We start from the raw sequence: 16,417 nt of genomic DNA, 5'->3' as shown, positions 1-16,417 counted from the left end.
TATATCACCTGACACCTTTCCTTCACACACTGTGTGCAGATGCACCAGACCAGGATTCAGCAGCAGCAGCAGATGGTGCAGCTGCAACTCCAGCAGCAGCACGCTCAGGCTCAAGCTCAGGCTCAAGCTCAGGCTCAAGCTCAGGCTCAAGCTCAGGCTCAAGCTCAGGCTCAAGCTCAGGCTCAAGCTCAGGCTCAAGCTCAGGCCCAAGCTCAGGCCCAAGCTCAGGCCCAAGCTCAGGCTCAGGCCCAATCCATCCAGCACATGGTTCAGCAGCAGCAGCAGCAGGTCCAGGCCCAGGCTCAGGCTCAGCCTCAGCCGGGTCAGATGCCTCCACACCCTCAGCAGCAGCAGCCTGGCATGGTGCCTCCGTCTCTTGCCGGACAGATGACGTCCGCTCAGCACGTCCCCATCAACTCGCTCAGTCAGCAGCAGCACCAGCTCAAGGTCCAGGCCTTCCAGGTGAGACTGAGTCAGAACGACTATTCGTCTTCTTCCTATTCTTATATGCTGCTTATTATGATCATTCATCCTTTACTCACTGCAGCTGGTAAACCAGGGTTCCAGTAGTCTTGCTTAAACCCCAAACCTTTCCTCTGCTTGCATGCTTTGCCTTGTGTTTGTGTGTGAAAGCAGGCCCGTGCAGCCTTGCAGCAGCAGGCCCAGCAAGCGGCAGCTCAGGCGCAGCACAACGCAGCTGCTGCAGCCACCGCTGCCGCAGCCGGACCTGGACAGGTGAGACTGCAGCCAGGTGCTTTGTGTCATAAGGACCCACTGAGGGGTTTAAAACTCAATGAGATCCTAAAGTTCCAGAGCTTAGTCATCCCTCCCTGTTTTCCTTCATTTGTATCACCACGTGGACCATGTTTAAAGCCTCCTCTGTGAAAGCGACTGCTAGGAGCTGCAGTGAGAAGGTCATTGGTGCCCGTCTAAGGCAACTTATGAACCTGCTGGTGGACACCAGTGGTGAAGGAGGTCATCAAGGTGAAGAAGGAGGCCTTTCGGGCCTCAGGGGTCTTTAGAAAATGCAGACGGGTACCAACCAGTTGGCCACAAGGGCTGCAGCTGTGGGGGTTGCCAAAGCAAAAACCCAGGTGTGGGAGGGGTTTGGGGAGAGTGTGGGGAAGGACTTTCAGTTCGCCTCAAGGAAGTTCTGATGAACCGTTGGAGAACCCAGAAAGGGAAAACAGGACTGGGCTCAGGCTGTTGTGATCAGCAGGGAACGGCAAACATTACATTACAGTCATTTAGCAGACGCTTTTATCCAACGAGACTTACAATAAGTGTATTCAACATCGGTATTCAAGTGAACTACTCGTCACCAGAAGTCATCTAAGAGCATCAACCAGAGCAGAAGTACAGAAACAAACTAATCAGAATCAACTGAATCAACGCTCTAAAGACAGTGGAGATGGTTGTGGATTTCAGGAAGAATGTAGTCCCACCTGCCCCCATCATCCTGTGTGACTCCCCCATCGACGTGGTGGAGTCCTTCCTCTTCCTGGGCTCCATCATATCTCAGGACCTCAAGTAGGAGCTGAACATCAGCTCCATCACCAAGAAGGCTCAGCAGAGGATGTACTTCCTGAGGCAGCTGAAGAAGTTCAACCTGCCAAAGACAATGATGGTGCATTTCTACACAGCCATCATTGAGTCCATCCTCTGCTCCTCCATCACCGTCTGGTACGCTGCAGCCACTGCCAAGGACAAGGACAGACTGCAGCGCATCATCCGCTCTGCTGAGAGGTGATCGGCTGCAATCTGCCGTCCCTCCAGAACTTGTTCACTTTAAGAACTCTGAAGCGAGCAAGAAAGATTGTAGCCAACCCCTCTCTAATACGAGTACAATAAGTGCAACTAACTAATACGAATACAATAAGTGGTGAGTAAAAGGTTCAGGGTAGTACTTCTTGAAGAGGTGAGTCTTCAGCCTGATGAAAGATGGGCAGTGACTCTGCTGTCCTGAGGTCAGTGGGGAGTTCATTCCACCACTGAGGGGTCAGGACAGAAAACAGCCGCGACCGGGTCGATCGGCCGCAGGGACCTCTGAGCGACGGGGGAACCGATCGCCCCGAGGCAGCAGAGCCAAGAGGTCTGGTGGGGGTGTAGGGCTTGACCGTGGCCTGGAGATAGGAAGGAGCTGTTCCTTTCACTGCCCTGTAGGCTAGCACCAGAGTCTCACACTGGATGTGAGCTCTTACAGGAGCCAGTGGAGAGAACGGAGAAGGCAAGTTGTGGGAGAACTTGGGGCGATTGAACACCAGGCGAGCTGCAGCTTTCTGGACAAGCTCCAGAGGTCTGATGGCCGATGCCGGAGCTCCGGCAAGTAGAGAGTTGCAGTAGTCCAGGCGGGAGATGACCAGAGCCTGGATGATCACCTGCGCCATCTCATCAGTGAGGAAGTGAATCCTCCTGATGTTGTAGAGCAGGAATCTGCAGGAGCGTGTAACCGATGCAATGTTTGCTGAGAACGACAGTTGGTCATCCAGGGTCACACCCAGGTTCCTCACAGTCCGAGTTGGCGTCACCACGGTATCATCAATGGTGATGGACGGGTCTCGGTGCGGGCAACCCTTCCACGGGAGCAACAGTAGCTCGGTTTTGTCCAGGTTGAGCTTGAGGTGGTGTCGTCGTCATCCACTTCGAGATCTCAGCCAAGCACGCAGCGATGCCTCCACTTGAGTGTCACTGGAGGGAAATGACAAGACCTGCTCGGTGTCATCAGCATAACAATGGTAGGAGAAGTCATGCGAGCGAATAACAGAACCCAGAGATGTTGTGTAGAGCGAGAAGAGAAGGTGGCCCAGGACTGAACCTCGTGGAACCCCCGTAGTCGGCATGCGTGGTTCCGACACGGCCCCCCTCCACGTCACCTGGTAGGATGCAAACAGGGAGAGTGCAGAGCCTGAGACGTCATCCCCTCGAGGGTGGAGAGAAGGATCTGGTGGTTCATAGTGTCAAACGCTGCAGACAGCTCCAGGAGAATCAGGACAGAGGAGAGAGAGTTCGCTCTTGCGGCATGAAGCAACTCTGTCACCACAAGGAGGGCTGTCTCAGTCGAGTGACCCACTTCAAACCCGGACTGGTGGGGGTCCAAGAGGCTGTTCTGGTGGAGATAGGAAGACAGTTGGTTAAAGACGGCATGTTCAAGTGTTTTGGATAGAAAGTGTAGAAGAGAAACCGGTCTGAAGTTCTTGACATCAGAGGGGTCAAGTGATGGTTTCTTCAGAAGGGGGGTGACTCTTGCAGTCTTGAAAGCCGTGGGAAAGCATCTTGAAACAAGAGATGTGATGAGGTGGGTGAGGAAAGGAAGGAGTTCAATCACAATAGACTGAAGATGAGGGGATCGGGTCAAGGGAACACGTGGTGGGGCGGTTAGATATAACAAGGTTGAGGACCTCGTTCGGGGAGAGGGGAGCAAGATAGGGTAAGAAGGAGAGGGGAGGGAGAGCTGAGGGGGAAGAGCTGGAGAGGGAGAGGGGCTGAGAGAAGGAGGATCTGATATTTTTTACCTTCTTGTCAAAGAAGTTGTCAAAATCATCAGGGAGGAAGTAGGAGGTGGGGGTTGGAGTGAAGTGAAAGTTTTGAAGAGTTTTTTTTTTTTTTTTAGGATTGGAAGCAGAGGTTAGGATTTTAGAGTGGAAGAAAGCAGCTTCAGCAGAGGAGGAAAAAGTGGAAAGAAGAGCTTGGAAGTTAAGACGCCGGACTGGGTATATTGCAGAGTGGTGGAAAGAACACTGAGGAACTCCGAAACACAACCAACAGAGTTTGAAGACTTGAGGGAAGACCCATCCATATCCCTGGCAGAGGTTGTTTAGGTATTCAAAAAGCTCCTCAGAGGCAAGGTGCCATGGGTGGTTGAGATTAGTCCTAAGATGCTGAAAACTCTGGACATTGTTGGGTTGTCTTGGCTCTTCAGTGTCGCATGGAGGTCCGGGACAGTGCCTGTAGAGAGGAAGACCGGGGTGGTGGTTCACATTTTGTGTGCACAGATTATCGAGGTATCACACTGCTCATCCTCCCGGGAAAGTTGAATCCAGGGTGCTGGAAAGGAGGCTCTGACAGATTGTCAAACTTTAGATCCAGGAAGAGCAATGTGGATTCCGTCCTGGATCAGTGGACCAACCCTTTACCCTTGTCTGTTAGAGGGGTCATAGGAGTTTGCCAATCCAGTCTACATGTGTTTTGTGGTCTTGGAGAAGGCTTACGACCATGTCCCTTGGGAGTCTTGTGTGGGGTACTGAAGGGATACAGGGTACTCTGAGTCAGACATGTTTCCAGTGGGTGTTGGCCTCCACCAGGGTTGTCCCGATTCCTTTTGTGATTTTCAAGGCCCAGCCGGCGGGGAGGTGAGTGTCACGGTTTGGGGACCTCAGAATTTACCTCAGATGATTTGGTTCTGTTGGATCCTTCAGATTGTGTCCCTCGGCAGTATTGGGAAGGTTTGTAGAGTGTGAAGCGGTCGGGATGATAGTCTGTAGCTCCAAATCTGAGTTCGTAGTGCTCTACTGTAAAACAGTGGATTGCTCCTCCAGGTTAAACAGTGAGTCTCTCGGGGTCTTGTTAAGTGTTGAGGGTAAAATTAAGGAGGTTCCTGTTCCAGTTCCTCTACCACTATATAGAGGAAGAGAGACGTCACTACGGAGATCACTGCTTCATGATCCCACTACCTGCTGCTACACTCATACATCACAGACTCACCATCTGAGAGGTCTTGAGGCATCTGGATTAGGGTGAGGGTTGGGTTTGTGATGGTTAGCGGTAGTGATGTAACCGATCACGGATCGATCTGTGATCGGTTCGGATCACTTGTGAACCGCGGATCAATTGAGTATTTTCTTTTTACAGTTTAATCATCATAGTGTGTAAGTTTTACTGCTGCTGTTCCTTTTCAAGTAACAAGTCCCCGAATATCAGTGCAGAGTGTCAGTGAACAGATATGAAGCAGTCGTGTGTTCAGTGAACAGAGCAGCTTAGAAGCATTTAACGGTGACGTCATGGCGAGCGGAGGAACGTCAGAAGCCGCGGCGTCATTTAAATCTCAAATTTGGGATAATTTTGTCTTCACTGTAACTTAAGACGGATGAGGGTGGTGGACAAAAGCCTTACGGTATGTAGGCGTTGTTTAAAGAGAAAGATATACGACAACACATCGGGCATGTCCACACATATGAAGAGACACCATCCCGGTTTGTCAGTGACGGGGACACTCCGTTGTGGAAGACAAAGGATTTAAAAATCTGGTTAAAGTGCTTGAGCCACGCTATGAAATCCACTCACGCACCCACTTCAGTGTGAAGATCGTTCCTCTGTGAAGAGACTGACCGATCACTTCATCTTGCCAGAGCCCAGGCGTCAGTCATCAGACCTCTGGAGCTTGTCCAGAAAGCTGCAGCTCGCCTGGTGTTCAATCGCCCCAAGTTCTCCCACAACTTGCCTTCTCCATTCTCTACACTGGCTCCTGTAAGAGCTCACATCCAGTGTGAGACTCTGGTGCTAGCCTACAGGGCAGTGAAAGGAACAGCTCCTTCCTATCTCCAGGCCATGGTCAAGCCCTACACCCCCACCCGACCTCTTCACTCTGCTGCCTCAGGGTGATCGGTTCCCCCGTCGCTCAGAGGTCCCTGCAGCCGATCGACCCGGTCGCGGCTGTTTCCTGTCCTGACCCCTCAGTGGTGGAATGAACTCCCCACTGACCTCAGGACAGCAGAGTCGCTGCCCATCTTTCATCAGGCTGAAGACTCACCTCTTCAAGAAGTACTACCCTGAACCTTTTACTCACCACTTACTGTATTCATACTAGTTTGTTGCACTTATTGTTTTCATATTAGTTTATGGCACTTATTGCATTTGTTTGTTTCTGCACTGTACGTTGGCGCTGGTTTATGCTCTTAGATGCTTGTTTGAAGAAAGGAGATGCACTTATTACTTCTGGTGACTAGTAGTTCTCTCGAAAACCGATGTTGAATGCACTTATTGTAAGTCGCTTTGGATAAAAGCGTCTGCTAAATGACTGTAATGTAATCACGGAGGAGCTGTAGACACGCCCCCTCTGGGAGAGTCACAGACACTCTGTTTATATTTATATATACAGTATATATATATATAAATACTTTTTGGATATATATTTATATTGTACATAGTCGTTAAATGTTTGATTATTGTCCTTGTTTTTTATTTTTTTTTATATATTTAAATAGTTTTCCTGTTTATTTGTAAATTCTGTGTATGTACGTGGAAATCAATGATCCCTTGTACGCGTACATGGCCAATAAAGCTGATTCTGATTCTGACACACATCTGGCGCTACCCTTTCCTCACAAAATGCAGATATATTCTCATCTTTATGAAAATAAATATCATAAATAGTATGTATTTTATGTAAGACTACAGCCCAAAGTTCTTTGCTTCAAGTGTTCTTGAAGTTCTTTAATTAACAAATGAAAAGCAGTTATATTTGACTCCTTTTCTTTGCTGATCCGAAAAAATGATCTGAACCGTGAGGTTTGTGATCTGTTGCATCCCTAGTTGGCGGCTATCAGGGTCCTCACAAGTGTAGAAAGACAAATGTATGTATGTGTCTGTCTGCTCATCTGTCCTGTTGTGTGTCCTCTGAAGTTGGTCCGTCCTGGGATGCAGATTCCACCCCGGATGCCTCGAGCCCTGAACCCCCCCATCCCTCCTCAAAACGCTGCCGCTGTGGCAGCTGCCGCCGCCGCTGCGGCAGCTGCTGCGGCCGCGGGAGGACAGTCGCTAACACAGCAGGTATTTATCGCCAGTATGATGCGCCGTCTTGAGGTTGAGCCGTCTTGAGGGTGGGCCGTCTTGAGGTTGGGCCGTCTTGAGGTTGGGCCGTCTTGAGGGTGGGCCGTCTTGAGGTTGGGCCGTCTTGAGGGTGGGCCGTCTTGAGGGTGGGCCGTCTTGAGGGTGGGCCGTCTTGAGGGTGGGCCGTCTTGAGGTTGGGCCGTCTTGAGGGTGGGCCGTCTTGAGGGTGGGCCGTCTTGAGGGTGGGCCGTCTCAGCGGTCGGTCTTCTCAACGTTGTGAAAATATTGGAGTGAAGTAAATAAATGTAGTATTTGTTTGACAAAACGACACATGCATCTTTCTGTCGGATGTTTTATAAACCAAACGATTAATCAATTGATTTGCAGATAATCGTCAATATTAAAAATAGCATTGGCCCGACATGAGTTCTCTGGTCACTGACGGTTCGATCCCCGACTGGGACGTGTCACGTGTCGAAGTGTACCTGAGCAATACACTGAACCCCCGGCTCCCCGGGCGCCGATCAATGGCAGCCCACTGCTCCCTTTATACAGGGATGGGTCAAATGCAGTAGTCAAATTTCGTGTATGTGTAAAAATGTATATGACAATAAAAAATGGTTTCTTCTTCTTGCCCAATCACTTTCCTCCACAGGCACAGCAGCATCAAATGATGTCATCGCCCTCACCTGGGCAGGTGCAAACACCGCTGTCGATGCCTCCCCCTCCTCAGCCGTCACCTCAACCCCCCACCTCACAGCCCAACTCGGCCAGGTACAACGAGGTGTCCACAGGGGCTCTCAATAGGACCCCCTGTCCTGATTCAAATGGAGGTTCTGCCTTTTGTTTACCCGTTGCCATGGTGATATACCATGCTGGTTTCTAAAATGATTTCCGTCTCCAGCTCTGGTCCCACTCCGTCTCCGGGAGGTTTCCAGCCCAGCCCGTCCCCTCAGCCCTCACATAGCCCCGCAAACGCCCGGACCCCCCTCAACTATGGAGTCCCCTCACCTGGACCGCTCAACACTCCAGGTACCAAACACCAACAGAGCTCAGCTCAGAGGAGATCTTTAGAGTACTAACGACGAGATAACTCATCAACCGGAGCCCAACATTGAACCATAAAGAATCAGCTTTTAGTTTATGACCTGTTTTACTTCCGTCAGCTACTTTTAATAAAACATTTTAATGAAACTCGTCACTTTGAATTTAATCTGTAGGGAGAGAGTTGATGGAATCTGTTCTATTCATTTGCTTCTCTGTTCTTATGACGGACTCCTGACTTTACCTTAAATGTTGGTAATGACACTTTTCAATGTCTCCCTCCTCTCCGTTCCTGTCCCCTCCTGGCCTCTTGTCTCCTTCTTGCCCTCTCTTGCCCTTTCTTGTCCCCTTCTTGCCCTTTCTTGTCCCCTTCTGCCCTCTCTTGTCCCCTTCTTGCCCTTTCTTGTCCCCTTCTGCCCTCTCTTGTCTCCTTCTTGCCCTCTCTTGTCTCCTTCTTGCCCTCTCTTGTCTCCTTCTGCCCTCTCTTGTCTCCTTCTTGCCCTCTCTTGTCTCCTTCTTGCCCTCTCTTGTCTCCTTCTTGCCCTCTCTTGTCTCCTTCTGCCCTCTCTTGTCTCCTTCTTGCCCTCTCTTGTCTCCTTCTTGCCCTCTCCTGCCCTCTCTTGTCTCCTTCTGCCCTCTCTTGTCTCCTTCTTGCCCTCTCTTGTCTCCTTCTTGCCCTCTCTTGTCTCCTTCTTGCCCTCTCTTGTCTCCTTCTTGCCCTCTCTTGTCTCCTTCTTGCCCTCTCGTCTCCTTCTTGCCCTCTTGTCTCCTTCTTGCCCTCTCTTGTCTCCTTCTTGCCCTCTCTTGTCTCCTTCTTGCCCTCTCTTGTCTCCTTATTGCCCTCTCTTGTCTCCTTCTGCCCTCTCTTGTCCCCTTCTTGCCCTTTCTTGTCCCCTTCTGCCCTCTCTTGTCTCCTTCTTGCCCTTTCTTGTCCCCTTCTGCCCTCTCTTGTCTCCTTCTTGCCCTCTCTTGTCTCCTTCTTGCCCTCTCTTGTCTCCTTCTGCCCTCTCTTGTCTCCTTCTTGCCCTCTCTTGTCTCCTTCTTGCCCTCTCTTGTCTCCTTCTTGCCCTCTCTTGTCTCCTTCTTGCCCTCTCTTGTCTCCTTCTGCCCTCTCTTGTCTCCTTCTTGCCCTCTCTTGTCTCCTTCTTGCCCTCTCTTGTCTCCTTCTTGCCCTCTCTTGTCTCCTTATTGCCCTCTCTTGTCTCCTTCTGCCCTCTCTTGTCCCCTTCTTGCCCTTTCTTGTCCCCTTCTGCCCTCTCTTGTCTCCTTCTTGCCCTTTCTTGTCCCCTTCTGCTCTCTCTTGTCCCCTTCTGCCCTCTCTTGTCTCCTTCTTGCCCTCTCTTGTCTCCTTCTTGCCCTCTCTTGTCTCCTTCTGCCCTCTCTTGTCTCCTTCTTGCCCTCTCTTGTCTCCTTCTTGCCCTCTCTTGTCTCCTTCTTGCCCTCTCTTGTCTCCTTCTGCCCTCTCTTGTCTCCTTCTTGCCCTCTCTTGTCTCCTTCTTGCCCTCTCTTGTCTCCTTCTTGCCCTCTCTTGTCTCCTTCTTGCCCTCTCTTGTCTCCTTCTGCCCTCTCTTGTCTCCTTCTGCCCTCTCTTGTCTCCTTCTGCCCTCTCTTGTCTCCTTCTTGCCCTCTCTTGTCTCCTTCTGCCCTCTCTTGCCCTCTCTTGTCTCCTTCTGCCCTCTCTTGTCTCCTTCTGCCCTCTATTGTCTCCTTCTGCCCTCTCTTGTCTCCTTCTTGCCCTCTCCTGCCCTCTCTTGTCTCCTTCTGCCCTCTCGTCTCCTTCTTGCCCTCTCTTGTCTCCTTCTTGCCCTCTCTTGTCTCCTTCTGCCCTCTCTTGTCTCCTTCTTGCCCTCTCTTGTCTCCTTCTTGCCCTCTCTTGTCTCCTTCTTGCCCTCTCTTGTCTCCTTCTTGCCCTCTCTTGTCTCCTTCTGCCCTCTCTTGTCTCCTTCTTGCCCTCTCTTGTCTCCTTCTTGCCCTCTCTTGTCTCCTTCTTGCCCTCTCTTGTCTCCTTATTGCCCTCTCTTGTCTCCTTCTGCCCTCTCTTGTCCCCTTCTTGCCCTTTCTTGTCCCCTTCTGCCCTCTCTTGTCTCCTTCTTGCCCTTTCTTGTCCCCTTCTGCTCTCTCTTGTCCCCTTCTGCCCTCTCTTGTCTCCTTCTTGCCCTCTCTTGTCTCCTTCTTGCCCTCTCTTGTCTCCTTCTGCCCTCTCTTGTCTCCTTCTTGCCCTCTCTTGTCTCCTTCTTGCCCTCTCTTGTCTCCTTCTTGCCCTCTCTTGTCTCCTTCTGCCCTCTCTTGTCTCCTTCTTGCCCTCTCTTGTCTCCTTCTTGCCCTCTCTTGTCTCCTTCTTGCCCTCTCTTGTCTCCTTCTTGCCCTCTCTTGTCTCCTTCTGCCCTCTCTTGTCTCCTTCTGCCCTCTCTTGTCTCCTTCTGCCCTCTCTTGTCTCCTTCTTGCCCTCTCTTGTCTCCTTCTGCCCTCTCTTGCCCTCTCTTGTCTCCTTCTGCCCTCTCTTGTCTCCTTCTGCCCTCTATTGTCTCCTTCTGCCCTCTCTTGTCTCCTTCTTGCCCTCTCCTGCCCTCTCTTGTCTCCTTCTGCCCTCTCGTCTCCTTCTTGCCCTCTCTTGTCTCCTTCTTGCCCTCTCTTGTCTCCTTCTTGCCCTCTCTTGTCTCCTTCTTGCCCTCTCTTGTCTCCTTCTTGCCCTCTCCTGCCCTCTCTTGTCTCCTTCTTGCCCTCTCTTGTCTCCTTCTTGCCCTCTCTTGTCTCCTTCTTGCCCTCTCTTGTCTCCTTCTTGCCCTCTCTTGTCTCCTTCTGCCCTCTCTTGTCTCCTTCTGCCCTCTCTTGTCTCCTTCTGCCCTCTCTTGTCTCCTTCTGCCCTCTCTTGTCTCCTTCTGCCCTCTCTTGTCTCCTTCTGCCCTCTCTTGTCTCCTTCTTGCCCTCTCTTGTCTCCTTCTGCCCTCTCTTGTCTCCTTCTGCCCTCTCTTGTCTCCTTCTGCCCTCTCTTGTCTCCTTCTGCCCTCTCTTGTCTCCTTCTTGCCCTCTCCTGCCCTCTCTTGTCTCCTTCTGCCCTCTCTTGTCTCCTTCTTGCCCTCTCTTGTCTCCTTCTTGCCCTCTCTTGTCTCCTTCTTGCCCTCTCTTGTCTCCTTCTTGCCCTCTCTTGTCTCCTTCTTGCCCTCTCTTGTCTCCTTCTTGCCCTCTCTTGTCTCCTTCTTGCCCTCTCCTGCCCTCTCTTGTCTCCTTCTGCCCTCTCTTGTCTCCTTCTGCCCTCTCTTGTCTCCTTCTGCCCTCTCTTGTCTGCTTCTTGCCCTCTCTTGCCCTCTCCTGCCCTCTCTTGTCTCCTTCTGCCCTCTCTTGTCTCCTTCTTGCCCTCTCATCTCCTTCTTGCCCTCTCTTGTCTCCTTCTTGCCCTCTCCTGCCCTCTCTTGTCTCCTTCTTGCCCTCTCTTGTCTCCTTCTTGCCCTCTCTTGTCTCCTTCTGCCCTCTCTTGTCTCCTTCTGCCCTCTCTTGTCTCCTTCTGCCCTCTCTTGTCTCCTTCTGCCCTCTCTTGTCTCCTTCTTGCCCTCTCTTGTCTCCTTCTGCCCTCTCTTGTCTCCTTCTTGCCCTCTCCTGCCCTCTCTTGTCTCCTTCTTGCCCTCTCTTGTCTCCTTCTTGCCCTCTCGTCTCCTTCTTGCCCTCTCTTGTCTCCTTCTTGCCCTCTCGTCTCCTTCCTGCCCTCTCTTGTCTCCTTCTTGCCCTCTCTTGTCTCCTTCTTGCCCTCTCTTGTCTCCTTCTTGCCCTCTCTTGTCTCCTTCTTGCCCTCTCTTGTCTCCTTCCTGCCCTCTCTTGTCTCCTTGCCCTCTCGTCTCCTTCTTGCCCTCTCTTGTCTCCTTCTTGCCCTCTCCTGCCCTCTCTTGTCTCCTTCTGCCCTCTCTTGTCTCCTTCTTGCCCTCTCTTGTCTCCTTCTTGCCCTCTCTTGTCTCCTTCTTGCCCTCTCTTGTCTCCTTCTTGCCCTCTCTTGTCTCCTTCTTGCCCTTTCTTGTCTCCTTCTTGCCCTCTTGTCTCCTTCTTGCCCTCTCCTGCCCTCTCTTGTCTCCTTCTTGCCCTCTCTTGTCTGCTTCTTGCCCTCTCTTGTCTGCTTCTTGCCCTCTCTTGTCTCCTTCTTGCCCTCTCCTGCCCTCTCGTCTCCTTCTTGCCCTCTCGTCTCCTTCTTGCCCTCTGTTGTCTCTTCCTGTCCTACAGGTAACCCCGGCTCAGTGATGAGTCCAGCTGGACCCACGTCTCTAGAGGACCAGCAGTACATGGAGAAACTCAAACAGCTCTCTAAATACATCGAACCGCTGCGCAGGATGATCAATAAGATCGACAAGAACGAAGGTCAGAGCTCAAACCCGTCATCCATCAATCAATTAGTTGATTCACAGAAAATGAGTCTGCAATTAATTGATAACTTGAGTTATTTGACCAATCAGAACATTTATTCACATTTCAGTTTGAGGAATGTTGGGGACATTGATTGGTATGATAAGTCTATTGAATCAGAAACCGTTTATTGCCATGGTATGTTGAACATACAAGGAATTTGACATGACGGGAGGTGCAAAACAATCAACAACAAACAGTGCAAAGTACAAACATATTCAATTTACAGAAAATATAAGATAAGTAAAATATAGAATAAAGTGGAGGATAAAATAGAATAGAATAGAATAGAGTGCACAAGCGGACAGATACCAGGACTATAGACCAGTGAGGTGTAGTGTGAGAGTGTCGAGCGTAATAGAAGGGATGTGCGGGGGAGTGACCGGTGGGACTTTGTCCTGGGGAGGACAGATGAGCGAATGATGCGCTGCAGTCTGTCCTTGTCCTTGGCTGTGGCTGCAGCGTACCAGACCGTGATGGAGGAGCAGAGGATGGACTCAATGATGGCTCTGTAGAAATGCACCATCATTGTCTTTGGCAGGTTGAACTTCTTCAGCTGCCTCAGGAAGTACATCCTCTGCTGAGCCTTCTTGGTGATGGAGCTGATGTTCAGCTCCTACTTGAGGTCCTGAGATATGATGGAGCTCAGGAAGAGGAAGGACTCCACCACGTCAACGGGGGAGTCACACAGGGAGATAGAGGGAGTCACACAGGGAGATAGAGGGAGTCACACAGAGTGATAGAGGGAGTCACACAGAGAGATAGAGGGAGTCACACAGAGAGATAGAGGGAGTCACACAGAGAGATAGAGGGAGTCACACAGAGAGATAGAGGGAGTCACACAGAGAGATAGAGGGAGTCACACAGGGAGATAGAGGGAGTCACACAGAGTGATAGAGGGAGTCACACAGAGAGATAGAGGGAGTCACACAGAGAGATAGAGGGAGTCACACAGAGAGATAGAGGGAGTCACACAGAGTGATAGAGGGAGTCACACAGAGAGATAGAGGGAGTCACACAGAGAGATAGAGGGAGTCACACAGAGTGATAGAGGGAGTCACACAGAGAGATAGAGGGAGTCACACAGAGAGATAGAGGGAGTCACACAGAGAGATAGAGGGAGTCACACAGAGAGATAGAGGGAGTCACACAGGGAGATAGAGGGAGTCACACAGGGAGATAGAGGGAGTCACACAGGGAGATAGAGGGAGTCACACAGGGAGATAGAGGGAGTCACACAGAGAGATAGAGGGAGTCACACAGAGAGATAGAGGGAGTCACACAGAGAGATAGAGGGAGTCACACAGAGAGATAGAGGGAGTCACACAGAGAGATAGAGGGAGTCACACAGAGTGATAGAGGGAGTCACACAGGGAGATAGAGGGAGTCACAGAGGGAGATAGAGGGAGTCACACAGAGAGATAGAGGGAGTCACACAGAGAGATAGAGGGAGTCACACAGAGAGATAGAGGGAGTCACACAGAGAGATAGAGGGAGTCACACAGAGTGATAGAGGGAGTCACACAGAGAGATAGAGGGAGTCACACAGAGAGATAGAGGGAGTCACACAGAGAGATAGAGGGAGTCACACAGAGAGATAGAGGGAGTCACACAGAGAGATAGAGGGAGTCACACAGAGAGATAGAGGGAGTCACACAGAGAGATAGAGGGAGTCACACAGAGAGATAGAGGGAGTCACAGAGTGATAGAGGGAGTCACACAGAGTGATAGAGGGAGTCACACAGAGAGATAGAGGGAGTCACACAGAGTGATAGAGGGAGTCACACAGAGTGATAGAGGGAGTCACACAGAGAGATAGAGGGAGTCACACAGAGTGATAGAGGGAGTCACACACAGTGATGGGGGCTGGTGGGGCTGCGTTCTTCCTGAAATCCACAACCATCTCCACTGTCTTTAGAGCGTTGAGCTCCAGGTTGTTCAGACCGCACCAGGTCACCAGATGGTCAGTCTCCCACCTGTAGGCGGACTCATCCCCACCAGAGATGAGTCCAATGAGGGTGGTGTCATCCGCGGACTTCAGGAGCTTGACGGACTGGTGACTGGAGGTGCAGCTGTTGGTGTACGGGGAGAAGAGCAGAGGGGAAAGAACGCAGCCTTGGGGAGAACCGGTGCTGATGGTCCTGGAGGATGAGACGTGCTTTCCCTGAGATCCTCCTCATGACTTTATGAATACTTTATTAATATGTTGTGTTTGTGTTGACAGACAGGAAGAAGGACCTGAGCAAGATGAAGAGTCTGTTGAACATCCTGACGGATCCAAACACCAGGTACGTGTCCTCGTCAATAACTCCATCAGAGGACATCACTCTGACCTGTGTCCTCTCACCCGTGTGTCCTCTCTCACCCGTGTGTCCTCTTACCCGTCTCTGTCCTCTCACCTGAGTCTTCTGTCCTACAGGTGTCCCCTGAAGACGCTACAGAAGTGTGAGATTGCTCTGGAGAAGCTGAAGAACGACATGGCCGTGGTGAGAAGCACGTTCACATAGAAGCTAACAAAGAACAAAATAAGTCCACCAAAGTCTGAGACTTTAAAGTCACCAGAAGAAAACTCAGATCGGAGGTGTGGATGGATGAAATCACAGGTTGCGATGGTGATGGTCCGGTTGTGATGTAATGGTGCCCCCCCCCCCCGTGGTTTTCAGCCCACCCCCCCTCCCCCCCAGGTGTCCTCTAAGCAGCAGTACCTGTGTCAGCCGCTGCTGGATGCCGTCATGGCCAACATCCGGTCCCCGGTCTTCAACCACTCCCTGTACCGGACCTTTGCCCCCGCCATGACCGCCATCCACGGACCCCCCATCACGTAAGTCCAAAACCACCAGAGACCACATGAGGACGGTGTGTCTTTATACAAGATGTTTTTATTTGGTGGACTGAGCCTTTGAAAGGAGACCTGATGCTATTAACTATTATGGACCAGAATTTAAACTCCTATGAGGCGAACTCTAAGGACCCAGAGAGGACCAGGTCTTTAGATGATCCGGTTTTATTTAGCTTTTGATCCAAAAAGATTGTGTTCAGTGTCCTCAGAGATCAAAGCTCATGAAACAGGAAGCAGCAGTTAAAGATGGCGTGAAGTGATTTGTTGTGGTTCTGGTTCTCAGGGGGCCCAACATCTCCGGGAGGAAGAGGAAGCACGAGGAAGACGAGCGGCAGACCATCCCCAACATCCTGCAGGGAGAGGTGGCCCGCCTCGACGTCAAGTTCCTCGTGAACCTGGACCCGTCATTCTGCAGCAACAACGGCACCGTGCACCTGGTCTGCAAACTGGGTACAGACCAGAACCAGCACAGTAGAACTAGTAGACCATGAGAACCAGCACACACACCAGTAGAAGCAGACCACTAGAACCAGAACTCACGATAGACCACAAGAACAGTTTGACTCTGATACCATCAAGATGTTCTGATCCGGTTCTGTGTTTGTTCTCAGATGATAAGAACCTTCCCAGTGTTCCTCCTCTACAGCTCAGTGTTCCTGCTGATTATCCAGACCAGAGTCCATACTGGGCCGACGACGGGGACCAGTACGGTGAGACCACCTCCATCAAACACTTGAGATTAAGATCCTGGAACCAGAACCATGTGGTGGACTTCTTTATATTGTTCGGAGTGTTTTATCAAACAGCTCCACTGGCAGGAAGTCTGCTACTAATGAATGTTTATTGATCACGTGTTGAATGATGAGGTGGTGATCACGTGACCCGTCTGCTCCACCAGGTGCCAACGGCTTCCTGCAGACGGTCCACAGAAACATGACGTCCAAACTGCTGCAGCTTCCTGACAAACACTCTGTGACGGAGCTGCTCAACACCTGGGCCCAGAGCGTCCGCCAGGCCTGTCTGTCAGCCGCCTGAAGCCCCGCCCACCACCGGACTCCACCCGTCAACGACACCACCCGTCAGCGACTCTACCCGTCGACACCACCCGTCAGCGACTCTACCCGTCGACACCACCCGTCAGCGACTCTACCCGTCGACACCACCCGTCAGCGACTCTACCCGTCGACACCACCCGTCAGCGACTCTACCCGTCGACACCACCCGTCAGCGACTCTACCCGTCGACACCACCCGTCAGCGACTCTACCCGTCGACACCACCCGTCAGCGACTCTACCCGTCGACACCACCCGTCAGCGACTCTACCCGTCGACACCACCCGTCAGCGACTCTACCCGTCGACACCACCCGTCAGCGACTCTACC

General features: G+C 51.5%; 1 protein-coding gene across 4 annotated transcripts in view; it reads left to right on the top strand.

Annotated features, from left to right (window-relative positions):
* The window catches only part of med15 (mediator complex subunit 15), a 20,728-nt gene extending 4,625 nt beyond the window's left edge, over nucleotides 1–16,103 (top strand). For 3 of the 4 annotated variants that reach the window (XM_079281515.1, XM_079281512.1, XM_079281514.1), the window contains 12 exons: nucleotides 40–462; nucleotides 634–735; nucleotides 6,619–6,765; nucleotides 7,421–7,539; nucleotides 7,670–7,797; nucleotides 12,016–12,150; nucleotides 14,420–14,483; nucleotides 14,615–14,681; nucleotides 14,859–15,016; nucleotides 15,318–15,484; nucleotides 15,646–15,744; nucleotides 15,933–16,103. In XM_079281515.1, the coding sequence (XP_079137641.1) occupies nucleotides 40–462; nucleotides 634–735; nucleotides 6,619–6,765; nucleotides 7,421–7,539; nucleotides 7,670–7,797; nucleotides 12,016–12,150; nucleotides 14,420–14,483; nucleotides 14,615–14,681; nucleotides 14,859–15,016; nucleotides 15,318–15,484; nucleotides 15,646–15,744; nucleotides 15,933–16,069 (1,746 nt within the window). In that variant the 3' untranslated portion in view covers nucleotides 16,070–16,103. The remainder of the gene's footprint in view (nucleotides 1–39; nucleotides 463–633; nucleotides 736–6,618; nucleotides 6,766–7,420; nucleotides 7,540–7,669; nucleotides 7,798–12,015; nucleotides 12,151–14,419; nucleotides 14,484–14,614; nucleotides 14,682–14,858; nucleotides 15,017–15,317; nucleotides 15,485–15,645; nucleotides 15,745–15,932) is intronic. The other variant, XM_079281513.1, reaches the window with a different exon arrangement.
* The last annotated feature ends 314 nt before the right edge of the window (nucleotides 16,104–16,417 follow it).

This window comes from Melanostigma gelatinosum, assembly GCF_949748355.1.
Source record: "Melanostigma gelatinosum genome assembly, chromosome: 13".
NCBI classification, from domain to species: Eukaryota; Metazoa; Chordata; class Actinopteri; order Perciformes; family Zoarcidae; genus Melanostigma; species Melanostigma gelatinosum.
This window is presented reverse-complemented; position numbering and strand designations above follow the sequence as displayed.